The 22,744-nt window shown below is 33.6% G+C and overlaps 1 protein-coding gene across 15 annotated transcripts in view; it reads left to right on the forward strand.

Moving 5' to 3' along the window:
• CSNK2A2IP (casein kinase 2 subunit alpha' interacting protein) overlaps positions 1–21,235 on the forward strand; it is a 121,350-nt gene extending 100,115 nt beyond the window's left edge. For 13 of the 15 annotated variants that reach the window (XM_082743873.1, XM_082743875.1, XM_082743862.1 and 10 more), the window contains one exon: positions 13,965–17,168. In XM_082743873.1, the coding sequence (XP_082599999.1) occupies positions 14,244–16,403 (2,160 nt within the window). In that variant the 5' untranslated portion in view covers positions 13,965–14,243 and the 3' untranslated portion in view covers positions 16,404–17,168. Of the gene's footprint in view, positions 1–13,964; positions 17,169–20,030; positions 20,288–20,891 lie in introns of those variants that run through there. The other 2 variants (XM_082743868.1, XM_082743867.1) reach the window with 2 other exon arrangements.
• The last annotated feature ends 1,509 nt before the right edge of the window (positions 21,236–22,744 follow it).

Raw genomic sequence — 22,744 nt, forward strand, 5'->3', positions numbered from 1 at the left:
TTATACTTAGTGAAGTTATCATGTTACATCTAGATAAAATAGCTTTGATTTAGATGTAGGTTCTTCTTTTTCTGTGTTGTGAACTGATTATCTGTATGTGGACTTTATATTTTCATCCAAATGTATGCTTCAGGTACACCAATCAGAATGAAATGCTGGTATGCAACTATGTTTTTACCTAGGAATTTTCTACAACCAGAGTTTAGCTTCTTGTTTATCATCTTTATAAAATATAGTGATGTCAGTTTTAAAAAGACCATCTTAAAAGTAGGAACAAGGCTTAGTAGGCAAACCCTTTTTTTTAAAAAATAATTTGTGAGGTTTTAAAAAATTATATAGTTTTTGGGAAAATTTAAAAATTAAATAGCTAGACAGAAAAATGAACACCAGAATTGGAAGGTCGAAACCCATATATCTCTTATACACTTGCCATGCTAGATTAAGATATACATATCTCCTATTTATAGGAGATACACATTATGTGCATGCATGTGCATGTGCATGCAGACACACTCAGATCCTGTTAATTTGCATTTGGCTTCTGAGATCTTTTGAGTATTCACACACACATACAGTGTTTCATTTCCTTATAATTATATAACTAATGGAAACAACATAGGTTCCCATAGGCAAGAACACCCAAATGCAAATCAACTGTAATAGCTTATAGGAGTTATTTACATAACTATATAATGAGGCAGTGGGAATTATTTCATAATAATAAAAATGACAAGTTATTAATCATATATACTTCACGAGACATTTTATATGAGATAATCACTACTATTTTCTTTATTTTACAGATGAGAAAACTAAGACTTACAGAATTTAGATAATTTATCCAAGATTATAGAGCTAGAAAACAACACGGTTGCAGCTATAATTTTGGTATACTTGACCTAGACTTAAAAAAAAAAATCATTGAAATATAGTTGACATACAATATTATGTTAGTTTCAGGGGTACATCATACTGATTCTGCAATCTATATATTAACTCAGTGCTCACCATAATAAATATACTCACCATTTAAGACCATGTATTATTACAGTATCATTGACTACATTCCCTATGCTGTACTTTTCACTCCTGTGACAATTTCTTTTATAATTGAAATTTGTACCTCTTAATCCCCTTCATCTCTTTTGTCCATCCCCCTGGCTACCTTCCTTGTGGCAACCACTAATTTATTCTCTGTATTTAAGTCTATTTGTTTTCCATTTGTTTGTTTTGTTTTTAGACCCCACATATTAGTGAAATCATATGGTGTGTGTTTGTGACAACATGGATGCATCTAGTATTATATTGAGTGACCATGATTTTTTAAAATTGTCTTATCAAAAATATAAAAATTGTTTTAACCCTCTTACATAATCTTTTTCCTGATTACTGTGAGTTCTTTAAAAGTCTTATTATATTTCTTCATACACAGAAATCTGGGTACAATCAATAATCATATATTATGATTAGTTAATTAAAAATTGAGATTTTTTTGCTGCAATTTTTTTTATAATATAAACAAACTTATAGTCTAATCTAATTGCTTTCATAAGCAATCCTTCAACTTGGTATGAAAAGATAAAGAAATACGTAAAAATTTGCTTTTTAAAAAATACGCTAAAATACTAATTGCACACTTAAATCCATCCTAAAGAAGTTGTAAAAATAATGAGTGATTTTTAAAATTTAATAATTTTTAATGCTTTTTGTTTCTCATACACATTCAATACTGTGGCTAGTTATAGGAGTTAAAAATATTCTATTCAGTGCAAGAGGATTTGTAAACATACTGTTTATATTAAATGTCTGCTGTTTGGCACTGTTGTTCAATACAAACATCTGGATTTTACCTCAAATGCTTAAAATTGTTGACATAGCAATTTTTGATAGTATTATAAGTGAGGAAGCATATAAAAACAATGAGTTTGATGGGAAATAGAAGAAGGGTTTAGAAAGAGGAGTTAGGAAAAATGAGTGCAAATTGAGAAAAGAGGTGCATAGATGTGGGTCAGAGGAAAAGGTCAAGAAGATGAAGAGAAAAGTCTTGGAAGGTATGTACAGAATGACTGAAAACAGATGCTGGCAGCAGTCAAGGGAGAGGCAGAGAGAGGAGACCATGATTCTGAAGGTTATTTATCTTTTAAAGATAGAGAAACAGAAATCAAATGCATCTATATGCAGAGAGAAAGACAGAAAGTATATTTTTTTACCCACCTTTGAAGAGAACAATCATAAGGTCAACTCTAGTGTATGATGCGCAGGGCCAGGGCACTATTCTTCACAAAAAGGGAGTTAATATGGTCTGAAAAGGGTTGTTGTAGAGCAGTAAAAGAGTTAATGCATATACCAAGAACTGAGCAAACGCAGTCTGTTATTAATTTCACCATAATCATTTAGATATTACTTCATTTGCCACTCTCCAGTTTTCTATGAATAGAAATATTTGGGAAATAAAGGAATAGAAAAATAGTAAAGGAGTAGTAGAATCATCTTGACCTGAGATATTTGTGATATCAAAGGTCTAAATAGAAATTATCATATTTCTGTTTATACTTTCAGGATAATGTTTTAGGAAAAATATATAACAAAAATTGTTTTGTAGTGTCACAGTGATTTCAAGAGAAAATATTGCAGCAACAATTCTTCCTATAGGAAGAATTTTAAAATTTGTATATTTTATTTTATTTTTTAAGATTTTATTTATTTGACAGACAGAGATCACACTTAGGCAGAGAGGCAGGCAGAGAGAGAGAGAGAGAAGGAAGCAGGCTCCTTGCTAAGCAGAGAGCCCGATGTGTGGCTTGATCCCAGGACCCTGGGATCATGACCTGAGCTGAAGGCAGAGGCTTGAAACCACTGAGCCATCCAGGTGCCCCCAAATTTGTATATTTTAAAACAAGATATTAACTTAGTAAATAAGTGAATGAAAAGTTGATTTATATTTGTTTATAATGAGTTTGTTTTCCTCTGGGATTATTTGAAGAAATACTGAAAAAAGAGCAGCACTGGAACTCAGACAAGAATATTTTAATCATAAAATCAAAGGCATAAAAGAATTAGATTCATTTTTAAATGGAGAACATTTTTTTTTAAGATTTTTATTTATTTATTTATTTGAGAGAGAGAGCCAGAGAGAGAGAGAGAGAGAGAGAACATGAAAGAAGTTAGCAGGAGAGCAGACTCCCTGAGCAGGGAGCCCAATGTGGGGCTCCATCCAGGGACTCCAGGATCATGACCTGAGCCAAAGGCAGTCGCTTAACCAACTGAGCCACCCAGACATCCTAAATGGAGAAACTTTTAAAAAATGATCTAAACTAGTGAAAATTTAGGTGAAGACATTAATAGTGGTTTATTTCAAAGAGTTCTATAAGCTTATTTTCCAATAAGGAAAAGGTTATGCAGTGCTTATATGCAGTAAATTACAGAGTATTAAATGTTACCTGTCATCATGACTATATTTTGATATGTTGTCATGATGAGAAAACTAATCTCTCGAATTTAGGAAAGATTAAATTGCTAGTTATTTGCCAAAATATGATATTTTAAAATATCCTATTTCATTCTTATCTTAAAATGGTTAGCATTAAGGTATTGTCAAATATATGAAGATATAGAAATGTTATGTATATGCATTAACTAGTTTAATGCATTTGAAACAAAATCTGCATTACTGAAATCTAATCACTTTAGATTCATACAGCAAGGGTGTTCTATTAAGTGAAAAACACAAATCAAGCAATATGAAGGCAATGTATAACCTACCAAATTTTCCATTGGGGGCTATGTCCTTGATTTTATAAGGAAAATATCTTGAATTAGACATGCAATGTAATCAACAGGTCTCTTAATGTGTCGTGGTTTTCCATAAAGTCCTTCTCTTTGTTTGCACAGCTGCTTTCTAAGAGACCTATATATCACATTTCCCTTATGATATTGTCACTGCTGTTTTAAACCTCGTGACCATTTCCAGGAAGAAAGTTGCCTGCATAAATGTTTGATTTTATGAAAACTTGACCCATTGTTTCATTATCATTGATATCATTTGAATTTTTTGTATAGGCAAGATGTTTGGATTGTCTAATATAATATTAAACTGTGGCTACATTAAAAAAGAAATGTTTATGTAAATTTTAGCCCACAGAATATAGTGTATTCCAACATGTAGTCCCATTTAATCATTTTGTTAGAAATATTATGTTATAGGGCAGTTGATTTACAGATGATTTATTGGCTTTGAAGAGATATCTCAAATCCTCGATCTCAAAGGCTATATTGGTTTTAAAAATAAAATTGATAGGTCAGTAATGCCATGAACTTAATACCAAATTACACAATTGATTTTTTAAAACAGATACCCTTCTAATAAAACATACTGATGTCAATAAACTTTGTATTAGCAACAAGTAGCCAATTAGCAAGACGCTGTTCTACTTGGTTCCTGCTAGAGAGTTAATAGTCTGAATATTCATGTTTATCTTAACGGTCTCACTTTTCATTTGATTGTTTCCCCTGCTCATCAGTCACCCCCAGGATAAGAGGTATATTTTTTAGAACTACATACAGGACCCCTCTTCATCTGCTTCCATCCTCATATTTCCAGGAGTGCCGCAGTGAATTTCTCACTGTCCCTGTATGTTTTAAGTTCTTTCATAATTTTGTGCCTTTTCATAAGATGACCTTCCCTTGATTATCAATGGTGAAATGATTTTTCAAAAATCCAATTCGTATGTCTCTTCTTCTTTGAAGCCTTACTGGACTTCTCATCTGATAGAGAAGTCCACGCATCTCTTAAGAACATGATTATGAAAGTGTAAAACATTCTTGATTTGGCAACACACAAACACACAAATACACATGCTTCTGTTACTTGAAAATAACATGGAAAGAACCTCAAAACCTTTAAATTGTGCTTTTATGTTAAACAACTTGATGATCTTCATAATTAATTTGATATCATAAGGCATCCCTGTTTACTTTAGTGTTCAACATCTTGTGGATTTGTTGTACATACTAACTTTGTTGGAATTTCTGTTTATGTTCTCACACATGTCACGAGTAAAAACTTTTATATAAATCTTGAATGAAATTATCATATTGGGTGGATCAGAGACAATATAAATTTTTTATAGCAGACAGTGTAAGAGAAATATTTGCAGTATTTGTGATAAAAGTAGACATTATAATACATAATACATTATACATATAAATATACTAATTATAAATTGTTATAATATACAATGAAAAATATATATAAAGAACCCTTATACTCAATAACACAATGATGAATACACTGAATCATGGGTAAATAAAGGGACCATGGACTTAACAACAAAATAATATAGTCAAAATTTAGCTGATATTTAAAATATGGATATTAAAACAAGTGGCCATGGAACAAAGGCCAGCAAATAGAAAAATATCTTATATGTTCTGGAGCCAGAGTTTATGAAATAGCTAAATGTCACTTATCTATTACTGATGGGAATGTATTTTTATTTATTTTTACAAATTTCCTGGGGGAAAATTTAGCAAAATATTTTAAAGTCTGAAAATACAAAATTTTATCCTAAACTACTAGTTCTAGAAAATAGTCTAAAAGCAGAGATGTAAAAAAATATTGGTTAAGATAATGATCTTCAAAGCCTCACTTTTAAATAATGGAAATACAATGATACTTATGGACATGAATTAAGATTGTATTTGAGAAAAATCTTTAAAGACATGAAAATATCTATTATTTCACTAACCAAACAAAAAAGAAAATGATAAGCACCTCATATTTGTATAAAAATGCTGGTATATAGAAACACTGGAATGATATACACATAATAACTCTGGATAATGGGATTATGTATTATTTTTATTGATCATATTCTCAAGTTTTCAATGACAAATACATATTACATTTCTCATTAGAATATTTAAATGATTAATTTTCCTGAAGTTAAACAATCACAAGCAGAAAAATTAATGGATTTTTACAAAGCAAATTTTGTAAAATGTGTCTAGAATGGGCTGATTTAGCTCTTTACATACCAAGTCCATGGTTCTTGAACTTGTCTAGGAGAGAATAGAGAAGATAGACAGCATTGAATACAGCTGCATAGCGATGGATAGATTTCTGCAGAATTCATGGCAGGGTTGCTTGAAGTCCACTCCACTAACAACTCCCTGTATTTGGGTGACAACTTGATTGCAGGTGGAAAAGGCAGAATTTTCTCAATGCTCTTACTTTGAATAGAGAATTATAGAGCTCTTTCTGGAAATGGCAGCCTAGGAATTATAATTTTTCTGTCCATAGGACATAGTCCTTTCAGTATTACTTTTTCCTCACAAAGAATGTAAATAGTATATAGCCTACAAGATTATCTAGCATGAGAGTAGCTCAAGTTTCTTTTCTAAGAATCATTGAAAGAGCCATATTTTTAGTTTTTATGCAACTTCTCCTGGGGACAGGCACATATATAATCAGGAATATATATATAGATGACAATGCATGTATATGCAGGTATAATAACATTCAGAGAATGTAACCCTGGAGTATAAGTCTGAGAGATTTCTTCTGGGTTTATACTTGGAAAAGATGAGAGCTGAATGTCTGAGCTCAACATAGTACAAATGTCAGGTATTCATGTCAAGTACTCATGTCAGGCTAGAGATAAGCCTAGGATTGCAGAGGTTTCTTCTGAAGTCTGAATACCTGAGCCAGTGCATCTTATGCATTTGGCTCCCAAAAGAGGATTATCCTCTTAGAATGATCAATGACTAGCACATTAATAATTAACTTCCAAGAAATTCTCTAAATTCAGATCTTTGAATTGTAAAAATAATATAGGCCCAAGGGTATTTTAGGTGTTGAGTTTGGCAGGCAGGAGACTATTTGGTTTAAGCAAACCAAACCTTAAAATGATAGTAGGTTACTCCAGACTAAAATTTAAAAGAAAAAAATTAGATATTGCATATTCTGACTATTAACTCAATGTGACATTCCTGGAAAATTAATCTATATATACAATAAGAATGCTGGATATAAAATGCTAAACCAGTCTTCACCAATTTTTAAGGCATCTGTGCATTTATATTTTTGTTGTATGGGTTTCTTAGAGGCCTCTGATTTCTTTTGAAGAAGGCTTTCTTTGGAGGATGCACCTATATCTATTTTGATGGTTTACTGAGGAACACAAAGCATTTACCTCATTGTACTGTCTTTTATCAGAGGTCTTAACATTTGAGATGCTAAATGAGGTTGGTTTACGAGACTCCCTTTATTTTTACACTAGGGTTTTTTTTTTTTTTTTCCCCTACTGATTTGTAATAATTTTGCTTTTAAATTCTCAACTGAGGATGGGACTCCTGAAATTAGTAGTAGTATGTGGAACTACTACAAATTATTGATTCATTCATCTGCTGATGGACATGAGATTATTTTCAGTTTTGGACTATTAAATTAAAGCTGCAGTGAACATATCTCTGCAAGTCTTTGTATGGGTGTGTGCTTTCTTTTCTCTTGGGTAAATACTAGGAGTGGAGTGGCTGGATTATAAGATGCGTGTGTTATTTAGCTTTCTAAGAAATGGTCAACCTATTTTCCAAACTTCTTGGGCTATTTTAAATTCTCACCAATAGTGCATCAGAGTTCTATTTCTTCCACATTCTTGTCAACACTTAGTAGGAGAACATTAAAAAATTTTAGCAGCTCTAATAGGTATTTAGTCATATCTCTTGTGGTTTCAAATTGCATTTCCTAATGATTAATGATGTTGAGTGTCTTTTCTTGTGTTTATTTCCCATTCGTATATCATCTTTGGAGAGCTGTCCAAATATTTTGCCCATTTTTTTAATTGGATCACTTACATTGTTATTGTATTTTGAGAGTTATCTATATACTCTTGATAACATGTCCTTTTTCAGATACATGGTTTGCACATATTTTCCCTAAGTTTATAATTTATCTATTCATTTTCCCAAAAGTAGCTTATGAAGAGTAGAAACTTTTTTTTTTTTTAAGATTTTTATTTATTTATTTGACACAGAGAAAGAAAGAGAGGGGAAAAACACAAGCAGAGGGAGTGGGATAGGGAGAAACAGACTTCCCGTTGAGCAGAGAGTCCAATATGGGGCTCAATCCTAGCACCCTGGGATCATAATCTGAGCCAAAGGCAGACTCTTAATGGACTGAGCCACCCAGGCAGATCTGTAATTGTTTAAATTTATTTTTGAGCAAGTTTTGGCAGTTTGTGTCTTTCAAGAAATATGTCTCTTTCATCTGAGTTGTCTAATATATTGGTGTAATATTAATGGTTATACCTTACTTTTTAATATCTATAGAGTTGGTAGTGATACCACATCTTTCATTCCTGGTATTTTTATTTTTCTCTTCCTCTTTGTTTTCTTCTGGACATGTCTGACTAAATGTTTTCAGTTTTATTGATCTCAATCAGATTTTGGCATCTTTGATTTTCTGGTTTCTGTATTATTAATTTCCCTTCTAATTCTATCATTTTTTTATGCTTCATTTTGGCTTAGTATGCTATTTTTCTCCTTGCTTAATAAGCAACCCAGTGTCCTTGGTTTGAGTTTTCTTCTTTTCTAATACAGATATTTAATGCTACAGATATCTCCCCCCTCCTAAGTTAAGCGTTAATAGCATCCTACACATTTTTATACATACTAGTTCTATTTTCATTTATTGCAAAATAATTCCTTTCTTTTTGTCTTTGATCAATGGGTTATTTAAAAGTGTATTATTTATAATGTTTGATTACATTTTCAAATATTTTTGTTACTGATTTATAATTAATTTCATTGTAAAATCCAAGAACATGCTATGTATAATTCAAACCCACTTGAATTTATTGAAATTTGTTGTATGGCCTATAATGTTTTGGTGACTATATCATGTACACTTGAGAAGAATGTTTTTGGAGTGAAATGTTCTCAATTAGGTCAAGTTAATTGACAGTGTTTTTTAAATCTTAAGTACAAAATTTTACTGATTTCCTGCTTATTTCTATCCATTAATGAAAAACGTACTGCAATTTCCAATTATAATTTTTCTGCTTATTAGAAATATGTTTTGAAAAAGGAAGTAGAATGAAAGCAAGGAACATCTGTGCATTGCAAAAAGAATTGAAAGATACAAAAGAAGCAGACACAGTAAATTGTTGGACTTCTTTGACTACTAGGCATGAGAAAATTATATATAAAGTATCTATGATGATTATATAACCTGCCAAATGTTTATATTTAGTAAAATTCTTGATTCATATACATTGACTTAGTAAAGTAATTTCACTGAACTTTCTGAATTTTAATATATTACTGATTCTATCAGGTTTTCTTTAGTCTAAATTGGGTTTTTAATCACACAATATGCATAGGGAGATAATTTGTCTTTTCAATAGTTATATTTCTTTTTTTTTCTGTTTTCTTCATTATTACATTGGCCAGACCTTCCCAAACAATATTAAATCATAATAGTGACTACATGATGGATATGCTTGTCTATTATCAGCCTATGGTAGGATTAGCTCATATTTCAATATCAACTGAATGACTTCATTTTACTTTCGGATAGAGGTTTGTTTTCACTAAACAACTAGTTTTTTTCCTAGTAGTTTACTGAGTTTTATGAGGAGTGAATTAGGAGTGAGTTAGATTTTATAAAGTGACTTTTTTTGAGCATCTATTAAGATTTATTCTGAATTACGAACATGACAAATGATAGTTTACTAATAATTCATTACATTGCCAGAATAAGATCAAGTTAGTGATAGATGATTATTATTTTATTATAGTGTTAAATGTTTTATTCTATTTAGGAATTTTACATATGAAACGAGTATCATTTTATTATTTTTCTTTTAACTTTGAACTATTTTTGTCATGGTTTAATATCAGAATCCTGTACAGCAGTTTCATAGAACAAATTTAGACTATTTCTATTTATCATATTCTGAAAAGGCTTGTATAAGTATGTAAATCTCTTCATTTCAAGTTTGAAAGAACTCATCTATTAAAAGAATTTGGGCACAAAGACTATATATGTGGGTTTATTTTTTTCTTAAGTGGTATTCATTTTCTTCTGTAGTTATAGCTTCACTCAACTTTCCACCATTTCATGAGTACTTTTAATATTTATATGCTTTAGCAAAACACATTCTTTGAAATGGGAGTGCCATTTGTGAATGTCTTGAAGTGGAAAATATTCAGAAATGTTAGTTTTCTCTGTTGTCTTAAATAGATTTTTGTTAGTTCCATTTGTTTTGAATTTCTTTATTCCTCTACATATGATAGTAGAATTTCCACATTACATTCTTCTTTTTCTTTTTTTTTTCAAGTTTTCATTACATCTGTGTGCCAGATCTTGGTTCATGCTTTAATGCTTCACCTTTCAGTGCAATTTTGTTTCAGATGTGTCTTTTCATATTAACATCAAGTTATGTATTTTTTAACTTTCTATTGAAGTTAAGAAACATACAAAAATACACATAGTGTAAGTGTTAGAGCTCAATTATCACAAAATGAGTTCACCCATGCAATCATCTTCCAGGTCAGGAAACAGAATATTACCACCACCCTAGAAGTTTTTGTTTCCTCCTAATCTCTACCTCCTCAAGTATTAGTTTGACTTTTAAGATCATAGTTAGTATGACCTTATTTTGTATTTTCTTTTGTAAAATTAGGTAGTATTTTTTATGCATATTATTACTTTCATTCAACATTGTGTATGTGAGATGCATCCATGTAGTTGCATGGTGCTAGACTTTTGTTAGGTTCATTATTGTTTGGTATTTCATTATATGACTATATCATAAATTATTTATATATTCTGCTATTAATTGACAGTTAATTTGAGTTTGGAGATATTATGGATAATGTTCCACTGAACATCCTAGAGCAATGTATTTGGTGCAAATATTCATTTATTGCATGCCTGTTGGATTATACCTCAGAGCAAAATATAGTAAATGTGTGTGTGTGTAATGTGCTAATTAATTTACATAGTCACTAATTGTTGGCTTTGTCTGTTTTTATTTTATTTTGTTTTAGTCACATTCTAATAATATATTATAATATCTCTGTTTTTTAAATATGCATTTCATGGGTTTCTAATGGGCTAAGCTTCTTTTCATATATGTGTTAGCATATGGATATCCTCATTTGTGAAGTGCTTGCCCATGTATTTTTCCATGATGCCAAATGCATTTTTTTCTAAGCAACATGCAGAGGTTATATATGTAATATTTCCATGATAATATCCATATCTGTATTTTTTCAGATTATGTATTGTAAATATGTTTTCACATTCTTAGAACTGCCTTTACTCCTTATAAATATGGTGTATTTTGGTGACTGGTAGTTCTTGGTTTTAATTTATCAATTTTTAGTGCTTACTAGATACTATCTAAGAAATTTTCGCCTTCCTCAAGGTCATGAAGTTATTCTATATTACCATCCAGAAGCTTGTTAGGGTGTCAGACAGTACATAGTGGAGTGTACCATTTTCTCATCTTCAAAAAATTGGTGTTGAATCACATCACACAAAATCCAGCAATCACAAGTAACTTCAGTGCTTATTATGCATGCATACATCAACAAAATGAAAGAATTTCCTGGGTGAGCAGCAGTTGTGTTTCACCAGCAAGAATTTCTTTTCAAACGTTTGGAAGATGAGATGGAAGAGAGGGAGTGAGGTCAGGAGGGCAAGATATAAACATTAATTATATATTTGTCTAAATGAGAAATGCCTACAGTATAAACTGAAATAGGGACATTGGATAAGAAAAGGTAAATTCAGATATGAAAGAGGTAAACTCAGCCAGTATTGGTATCTAAATGGTTTTAGAGGTTGAAGCTCTCCAGGATGATTTCAAAGATTCCAAATTAGATAATTAGACTTTAGGCACTGAGATAAAAGATACAGAAAAAGATTTCTCTAGAAGGAGAAATAACTTTATTGAGTTTTATGCATTTTATATTTGAATTGTCTTTGAGACTTTGGGATAGAGAAGTCTGATGATTAGTTGGGAATACAATTTTGAAGCTGAAGAGAAAACCAGCACTAGAGACAAAAGATTAGGAACTCATGGGTGTGTAAATAATTTTCTTGGTACTTGGAAAATTTCACAAAGACTGACTCAAAACTTGAAAACAAATGAATTATCATATCAATAAGATATATTTTTAAATGGAGTAAATATGTGATGAAAATATACCTTAACATAAGGGAAGAACTTCTAGTAATAATAGAATTGATAGTTAACAAATTGGATAAGTTGACATATATGAACAATAAATTTGTCCATCAGAAATTGGATTGGTAAGTCACAAAAGCATTTGGAAGGGTCATGAAACCAAAACTGATAGCTCCCATCCTTCAAGAGCCTTTGGACCAATGCCTTAATTGGCAGATCCAAGGTCTGTTGCAGTCACTTCCAGTTTTTTGTCATATGATGTGTCTTAGCCTAAAAACCAGAAGAATAGACCCCTGTCCATGAAAATGCACTAAAATAATGTCATCTTATATTATGTGGTTTTATTTTGGGGGGGTAGATTTTTATTTACTTATTTGAGAGAGGGAGAGTGAGAGGAGTGAGGACAAAGGGAGAAACAGACTCCTTGCTGAGCAGGAAGCCTGATGTGGGGCTCAATCCCAGGACCCTGGGTTCATGACCTGAGCCAAAGGAAGACATTTAACCAACTGAGCCACCCAGGTGCCCCAAATGTGTTGTCTTTTAAAAAACAGCACATCTATCTTTTCTGAGCTTGTACCTTGGCCAGCTATATGTTTCTGTTTTTTGTGAGGCTTCTTTCTATAGTTCATTTTTATTTTTATTTTTATTTTCTTTTAATTTTTTTTTTATTCATTTATTTGTCAGAGTGAGTACAGGCAGACAGAGTGGCAGGCAGAGGCAGAATGGAGAAGCAGGCTCCTGCTGAGCAAGGAGCCTGATGTGGAACTCGATCCCAGGATGCTGGGATCATGACCTGAGCCGAAGGCAGCGGTTTAACCAACTGAGCCACCCAGGCGTCCCATATAGTTCATTTTTAAATCCTAAACATAACTAGTGAGATCGCATAGGAATAAAATAAAAAAGAGAAGAGAATGGGTGATATAACGCTGAGGACTACATTGAGGTGAGAGGAAAATAAAATAATTTACTGAAGGCGTAGAGAGAAATGAGAGAGTGAATAGAGAGACCCAGAATAGAAAGAAAGCATATGACCAAAGACATTAGTTTTAAAAGGTAGTAGTCACAGTTTCAAAAGCTATATTGGTGAGAAGAATTGGTGACAAGAACAAGAATAAAAGTATGCAATAGACTTTCAATGAGAATTATGGACTTTTGGAAATAAGCTAAAAATAATGATAGGTAACTGAATCTAAATTGAAAACCAACATTTCAGAAGAACTTCCTTTTCACTTTCCTCTAATATTCTCTTATTTCCTGCAACAAACTTACCATAGTTTTTTGTTTGTTTATTTGTTTTTCTGTTTTACTAAAGCTAGTATTAAAAGAGTACCAGAAATGGCTATCACCTTTTATTATATCCTGGGAAATTGTATTTAGTTAGTTTTTAGCTCAATCAATTAAATATTTATCTATTTCACAGATAAATGGGGTTTAGAAAGCTGGATTCAAAAGTTACACACAGGGGTACCTGAGTGGCTTGGTTAAGCGTCTGACTTCAGCTCAGGTCATGATTCCAGGATCCTGAGATTGAGCCCCATGTTGGGCTTCCTGAACAGGGAGTCTGCTTCTCCGCCTGCTCATGCTCTCTCACTTACACACTCTCTCTTTCAAATAAATAAATAAAATTTAAAAAATAAAGTTACACACAGAGTAAATGGCTTGGATTTTACATAAAGCCCATGCCTTAATCACTATAAAAAATTGTTTGAGAAAATTAATATCCTTATCAGCATCTCTTCTGAAATCTCTTAATTATTTTATTAACAGGCATTATTTCCTCAAGAGGAAAAAAAAATACCTCTAGCAAATGAAAGAGAAGATAGCAGAAAATCTCTAATGGTCATAATTTTTCCAACCTCATCTATATCTGAATTTTGATATACTCTATGATATTTGGCAATTAACAGTGAGGAAACAAGATAGAAGGAAGAAACTACCAAGGACTATTTATTTTAAAATATTCATTGTCCAATGAATCCATCTAAAAGACTTGCAAATATCCTACAAGCCAGCTGCTTTCAAAAAGACCTCTATCAGTAGCACAAGATGATACCATTGGCATATTATGATCAACACTTTGTGCCTTTAGAACACTCTTACCAACTGGCCACAACCAATTCATTAACACATCAGTACACAGGTGAAAAACTAAATCAATCTAATAACCAGCCTGTGGTCAGACTGCAGTCCCATAGTAATCATCTTGCAGCACCTCCAGTTAGCTCTAAGCAGATGGCACAGAGCTTCTCATTATTGTCATCTGTCAAGTCTCAGGACACAATTTCACAGGGCTTCAATAACAAGGCTCTGAAAGCACCAGTATCCCAACCCAAATGTCAGGCCACACCTTCACTAGACTTCCACCACAGAACTTCACTGTGGCCTAATCGGAGAGCCCTGAGCTCCCCTGTGATACACCATAAACCTGAGACAACATCTTCACTTGAACTTAATAAGACATCTTCATCTTTGGAGTCCACCCAAACAAATCTGAGCTCACAATCACCCCTCCCCAAACCTCAGACTTCATCTTCACCAGACTTTTGCCAGACATCATCTTCACAGAAGTCTAATCAGGGAGTCTCAAGTTCATCATTATTTCCCTCCAAACATCAAGATACACCTTCCCTAGACATCCTCTGGACATCATCATCTTTGGGATCTAATCAAAGAGTGCTTAGCCCAACATTACCGCAATCCAGGCCTCAGAAAGCATCTTCATTGGATAGCCTTTGGACATCTTTGTTAGAGCGCAATCAAAGATCTTTGAGCTCACCATCACTCAACTCTACACCTCAAATAAATGTCTTGCTTCAGTCATCACGTTCATCGAAATCCAATCAAATGGCTCTGAACTCACCGTTACCTGACTCAAGATATCAGACAGCACCTACACTGAATTCTAGTTCCTGTGTTCTGAGTTTACCACTATCCCACTCAAAACCAAGGAAATCACCTCCAGCACATTCTGTCCGCCAGGCTCAGAGTTTGCCATTGTTCTCACTCAAATCTCAGGCAGTGCTTACACTTAATCAGGACTTTAGGACCTTGAGCTCACCAGTTTGTCACTCCAAGTTTCAGAGCACTTTGTCACCATATGACAAACAGAAAGCCACAGATTTATCTTCATCCCATTCTAAACCAAATGTCTTAGGTCCGTCATTATCAAGCTCCAAACACTTTATCAGAAATATAGCTGCTTCAACATTGGGCTCCAGATTCCAAAGTAAAAGCAGCTTTGATTTTTGTGCAAAGACAGAATCAAATAAAGAAATTCCATGGAGTTTAAATTACATTTATCCTTGCATTGTTAAAGGTGGAACTGTGCCTGATGATGTCCTAAATAAAATTGTCAATTCTCTTTCCAAGACTAGAATCCAGAGGGATCTCTGTAGGCAGATTCTCTTTCGAAGGATGAGGGGAAGACCAAATCCTCATCCTGGTCCCCGTCTTTCATCAAATTATGTAGTTTGTTTAGCTTGTGCTTCCTGCATAAAATCTCAGTGTAACCATCTTACAGGAAGGAAGGATCCTCGAGGTGCAACGCTGTTTGTCATACCAACACCTGAACTCGGTTCTGAGGGAGAAACAGAAGTGAAATTAGTTTTTCTCCTTTCTCTACCAGAGACTTCTCTCTCATCTTGTCTCCCATCCCCTGTGAAAGAAAATCAGCCTGATGAAGCCCCTGAAGACAACCTTGAAGGAATGGAGAAGATACGTATTTTCTCTCCATCTGAACCTGAAATCACACAGGAGCTAAATAACAAATGGCCGACAGCAGGTCCTGAAAACAAAGTTGTAAGCCAACAACCCCAGGCTATTGACTGGCTGCTTTATGTTAAGAAAAGTAGTAATTTTCAGCCACAGTCCTCTTCCTCCTCTACATCCTCCTCCTCCTCTTCATCATCTTCTTCCTCTTCCTCTTCCTCTTGCACTCCACCTTCCTTACTGCCTCCTTCCAAAGAGTCTACCACATCTACTCTCTCAGGTTGTGTATTCACTAAGGTACTTAGTTACCACCGGTTGCCTCCAGGGGTCTCCTGGCTTGAGTTTATATGTAGTAAAAATCACCAGCCACTTCCTGGAAAACCACAACAAAGTCAATCACAACCTCCCAAAACATGGCCTATGAGGAATAGCACCACAGTAAAAGGGTCAAAGGGGCCAAAGATACTGTTCAAAATTTTCCAGACAGTTTCAAAATGAGAGAAATATTGATTAAATTAACTTTTTGTTTCTTTGAAAGCAATTGACCTCTTAGTTCTTTGAAACTAGAGATTGATTTCCTATCATGCTTATTAAAATTCTTAGTAATAACCAAGTGTGACTGTATATTTTAGCTGATGAAACACCTAGTTAAGGGGAACTAATACTCTTAAGTCTATTTTCTAGTTAAATAATAGACTATGATCTCCTAGACAACAAAACTGAATCCCAGGTTTTTAACCAAAAGCCTGGCTTATAGTAGCCACGTATAATCATTGATACATGAATTAATCATAATTGGCCATAAATCAGAAATACCTCATCTATCTTGTCCTGAACAGTATCTAGCTCATTGTTATTCTCATTCCTCATAAAACATGATAATGACAGTATCCTTAAGCCAATTCATGCTAATCTGTTTCCCTCTCTCTAAAGAAAATTCAGATTATGTTCAACAGGTAAGAATGTACATAGAGAGGAATTTTTTCTCTAGTTATATGAATCTCTTTCTACTTACGTGTTCCTAAGGAAAATCCTTCTATGCTAAGATCCCACACTCTAAAATCCAGTGATTTATTCAACCTTAGTTAACAAATCTCAGCAGAGAACTAACTAGTACAAATAACTCTACCTGTCATCTGTGCCAGTATTTATAGGCTCTGTGCCAATATTTAAATTGTAGGCTCTAAAGTTACCCGTTCATCACTTCTATCTATACATCCAAAATGGGTTAATAAAAATGTTTAAAAAATGTTTTTGTTCCACTGGGTCTACTGGTAGTGGGAAGAGAAGGACTGTCTTATCTATTCACCTTAAGTGATCATCTCAAATCCCTAGGACTAGAATTAGTATCTCTTTCATGCACTGATGACTTAAAATTCTGTTCTACCAATATCTTTTGACTCTATACTGAATAGTTCCAACTGAATAAAGCACAGGCATCTCAAACTCAACATGATGAAACCAGAATTATTATCTTTATATTTACAATTTGGAGCATTTTATTTACAATCCTTTGCCCCTAGTGTTCCTGTTTCAATGAATGTACCATCATTCATCATGGAGGTATGTTTGACTTTTTTTTTTTTTTTTCCATTGCCTGCCCCACTCTTAGGTCCATGAGTTCTATGGCCTTTCTGTTCCTAGAATCCAGCTTTTTTTTCTCCAACTCCAACCCTGCCCTAGTTGTGATCACAACTGTTTGTCACCTGGATTACTGCAATAACTCCTAAACGTGCATTTCTAACTTTTGAATACATTTGTAAGAAACAAATTTGGTAATGCCATTCCACTACCTAGAATCCTTTCATCATTGCCCAGCGTTTTCTTGGCAGTCTAAATTTCTTTTATAATTGAACTATGGTAGCCTCTCAACACTTATTTCTTGTTCTTCTACATTTTCCTCCTGGATGCTACAGCTATACTAATTGCTTTAAAATGCACAGAATGTGCCAAGGTCTCTGTTATATCCTACACTTTTTTGTTTATCATCTTATTCTAGTTCTTTTTTTCCCCCATTATGTTAAGTGTACTCTTTAATCTCCATCCCCAATTTCCTTCATTCCCCCAACTCACTCTTCTCTGGTAACTATCAGTTTGTTCTCAATAGTTAAGAGTCTGTTTCTTGGTTTGTCTCTGTCTTTCTATTTTTCTTTTCCTATAGTTATTTGTTTTGTATTTTAAATTCCACATATGAGTGAGATCATATGGTATTTGCCTTTCTCTCACTGACTTACTTCACTTAGCATTATACTCTCTAGCTCTATCTGTATTGTTGTAAATGGCAAGACCAATCTTTTTATGGCTGAATAATTTTCATTGCATATATATACCACATCTTCTTTATCCATTCATCTGTTGATGGACATTTTGGGTGCTTCCATATTTTGCTAGAGAAAATAGTGTTGCAGTAAACATAAGGGTGCATATCTTCCTTTGAATCAATATTTTTGTATTTTTTAGGCAAATACCCAGTAGTTCAATTACTAGGTCATAGTATAGTTCAATTTTTAATTTTTTGAGAAAACTTCCATACTGTTTTCTACAATGGCTGCACCAGTTTGCATTCCTACCAATAGTGCACAAGAATTCCCCTTTCTCCACATCTTTGCCGGCACTTGTTTCTTATGTTTTCTATTTTAGCCTTTCTGACAGGTGTGAGATGATCCATTGTAGTTTTAATTTGCATTTCTCTGATGATGAGTAATGTTGAGCATTTTTTCATGTGTCTGTTGCCCACTTGTAGGTCTTCTTTGGAGAAATGTCTCTTCATGTCTTCTGCCCATTTTTTCCACTGGATTGCTTTTTGGGTATTGAGTTGTATCAGATCTTTTATATTTTGGATACTAACCCTTTATCTGAAATGTCATTTACAAATATTCTCTCCTATTCAGTAGGTTTCCTTTTAATTTTGTTGATTTTTTTTCACTCACTGTGTAGAAACTTTTTATTTTGATTTATTCACAATAGTTTATTTTTGCTTTAATTTTGCTGGCCTTACATCCTACACTTTTAAAAAGAAAATTTTGCTGTCCAGAAATACCTTCCCATCTATACATTTTTATCCTACAGGACTCTATTTAATATTGAAATCTCAGGAAAGCCTTTTCCTGATGCATTTATGAAGGGGTTAGTTGGCTCTCCTATTATTATAAAACTGTGTTAACTCTCTGTACTGCTCTTAACCCACTACAAAATAATCCTTTCTTGTCTGTTTTCACTTACTATACTGAAAACTCCCGCTATTTTTTTTTTTTTTAAACCTAGTCCTTGGCATAGAGTGTATGCCTTAAAACAGTGTTGATGTTGAATAATGCTGTTGAAGTTCTTCATCTTTTTTTAATTCTCTGAAATAAGTAACAGTTCATCAGTTTGCTTCTTTCCTGTAAGATTGAATTGTTCTTTGTACCTTTTGTCTTGGTGAGAACACACATAAAACTGTTATTGATGACAGCAGTCATCCTTGTCTTATTTCTTATGTTAACAGTGCTTCTTTCTAGTATTTCAGTATTAAATGTGATGTTGGTTGCTATATAGCTGGTCATGATGATGAGGAGAAACTTAGGTATGTGATAATGTGTTTATGGCCTTGTCCAACCCATTTAGAAGACCCTTGACATGTGCTTTATTCATCCCGAACTTCTCTTTTGGTGACACACATCACTTTGTAATTACTTGTTTAATATGCTTTCCACTAGACTAAACTTCAGGAGTGGAGATCCTGTGTCAACCTTGTTTACCACTAACTCCTTAGGATGTGGTACCTGGAGCGTATTATGTATTTTAAAAATATTTATCGAATTAAGTTAAACTAAGGAGTTCAACTGACTTTTCTTCAAATAATTTACATGTTTAATTTTGTAACTCTCAGCTTGTTTTCTAAACTTTATACCTTATTATAGTTTCTTTTTCTTTCCTTTTTTTTCTATTTAGGGCTATGATTTAGTTGCTTTTTACTTTTCTAATGTATTGGCAGTTATTTATCTTGTTCTTAATTATAACAGTGTCTACTTTCAATATTTCTTCAAAAGAGTTCTTTAACCAGTATTTTTAATTTGAACATAAAACTGCACCAAACTTACTGGGAAAATGCATAAACAGTAGTTATCCAACCCTGTTCCTCCCCAGCTTCTGTTAAGACACCAATAAAATAAGAAAGAACATGTGTCATGCCAGAGAGGCCAAAAAATTTCTGACATCTTGTATAGATAAGACCAGATTTCAAAAATGTAAGTCTTCTTTTTTTAAAATTTATTTTCAGTGTTCCAGAATTCATTGTTTATAATTCACTATGTTTGAAAAATAGAGATTATCTGAGACATAATAGAAAAAGATATTAATTGCATTTCATTAATGCTTTTCTCCTTAAATGGAAAGGGATAGACAAGAGAAAAATCATAGTATAGTTGAGAGGTAGAAAGTAGATCCTATGAGTTGTCTCATTTTGATCCAACCAACTGATGTAAACTGGAAAGACACATATGGATGATAACTTGACAGTAATATCAAAACCTTAATAATATATGTAACTGTTGGGGGTAATATACATAACTGTTTGCCCTGTGATCATCTTTATTCAAAATTATTTTAAAGAAATCATCATGGGGACGCCTGGGTGGCTCAGTTGGTTAAGCAGCTGCCTTCGGCTCAGGTCATGATAGCAGCGTCCTGGGATCGAGTCCCACATCGGGCTCCTTGCTCCGCAGGGAGCCTGCTTCTCCCTCTGACTCTGCCTTCCACTGTGTCTGCCTGTGCTCGCTCTCGCTCGCTCTCTCTCTGACAAATAAATAAATCTTTAAAAAAAATAAATAAATCATCATGACTACATAGAGTTATAGAAGTAAGCTTTGTGTTTCCTTATAATAAGGATTGAGAACAAATTTAGACGTTCATTTATAGAAGTGTTTAAATACATTATGACTCATACATGTGATATTTTTCCTAGTGAAAAAATTGTTATTTCTAATATTGCATCTACATTCATTTCAGGAATAGAACTACTTTCTTCAGGAAAATGTCTTGTTGAAAATCCTTAAGCATGGATAGTGATCCTGAGCATGGGTTGGAAGAATAAAGTTGAACAAAGAAGAGATAGCTAAACCACCGTATTTAAATTTTAAACAGGACTTTTTCAATGAAAGATCAAAGAAAGAGAATATAACATTTTTGATTTAAGTGAAAATATACTTGGATTATAAGACATTATATGCAGTTTATATATGATTCCACCTTGTAAAACATTGAAATTATACATATATGTATATGTATGTCTTCATATTATTGCAAAATCTATTTCATATATATGAGAAAGATGGGGTGATAAAATAAACACCAACAATAATGAAGTGATTATTACTAGAAAATGTTATAAAAGAGGGTTTAGGAAATGAGATTTTTAATCTTTTCCCAATCTTTTTTTTTTTTAATATAATTTTTTTATTCTTTATAAACATATATTTTTATCCCCAGGGGTACAGGTCTGTGAATCACCAGGTTTACACACTTCACAGCACTCACCAAAACACATACCCTCCCCAATGTCCATAATACCACCCCCTTCTCCCAAACCCCCTCCCCCCAGCAACCCTCAGTTTGTTTTGTGAGATTAAGAGTCACTTATGGTTTGTCTCCCTCCCAATCCCATCTTGTTTCATTGATTCTTCTCCTACCCACTTAAGCCCCCATGTTGCATCATCACTTCCTCATATCAGGGAGATCATATGATTGTTATCTTTCTCTGCTTGACTTATTTCGCTAAGCATGATACACTCTAGTTCCATCGATGTTGTCGCAAATGGCAAGATTTCATTTCTTTTGATGGCTGCATAGTATTCCATTGTGTATATATACCACATCTTCTTGATCCATTCATCTGTTGATGGACATCTAGGTTCTTTCCATAGTTTGGCTATTGTGGACATTGCTGCTATAAACATTCGAGTACACGTGCCCCTTTGGATCACTACGTTTGTATCTTTAGGGTAAATACCCAATAGTGCAATTGCTGGGTCATAGGGCAGTTCTTTTTTCAACATTTTGAGGAACCTCCATGCTGTTTTCCAGAGAGGTTGCACCAGCTTGCATTCCCACCAACAGTGTAGGAGGGTTCCCCTTTCTCCGCATCCTCGCCAGCATCTGTCATTTCCTGACTTGTTTATTTTAGCCATTCTGACTGGTGTGAGGTGATATCTCATTGTGGTTTTGATTTGTATTTCCCTGATGCTGAGTGATATGGAGAATTTTTTCATGTGTCTGTTGGCCATCTGGATGTCTTCTTTGCAGAAATGTCTGTTCATGTCCTCTGCCCATTTGTTCTTTGAGTGTTGAGTTTGCTAAGTTCTTTATAGATTTTGGACACTAGTCCTTTATCTGATATGTCATTTGCAAATATCTTCTCCCATTCTGTCAGTTGTCTTTTGGATTTGTTAACTGTTTCCTTTGCGGTGCAAAAGCTTTTGATCTTGATGAAATCCCAATAGTTCATTTTTGCCCTTGCTTCCCTTGCCTTTGGCGATGTGCCTATTAAGATGTTGTGGCAGCTTAGGTCAAAGAGGTTGCTGCCTGTGTTCTCCTCAAAGATTTTGATGGATTCCTTTCTCACACTGAGGTCCTTCATTCATTTTGAGTCTATTTTTGTGTATGGTGTAAGTAAATGGTCCAATTTCATTTTTCTGCATGTGGCTGTCCAATTTTCCTAACACCATTTATTGAAGAGGCTGTCTTTTTTCCATTGGACATTCTTTCCTGCTTTGTCGAAGATTAGTTGACCATAGAGTTGAGGGTCTATTTCTGGGCTTTCTATTCCATTCCATTGATCTATGTGTCTGTTTTTGTGCCAGTAC

This window comes from Mustela nivalis (assembly GCF_964662115.1).
Source record: "Mustela nivalis genome assembly, chromosome: 1".
Taxonomy (NCBI): domain Eukaryota; kingdom Metazoa; phylum Chordata; class Mammalia; order Carnivora; family Mustelidae; genus Mustela; species Mustela nivalis.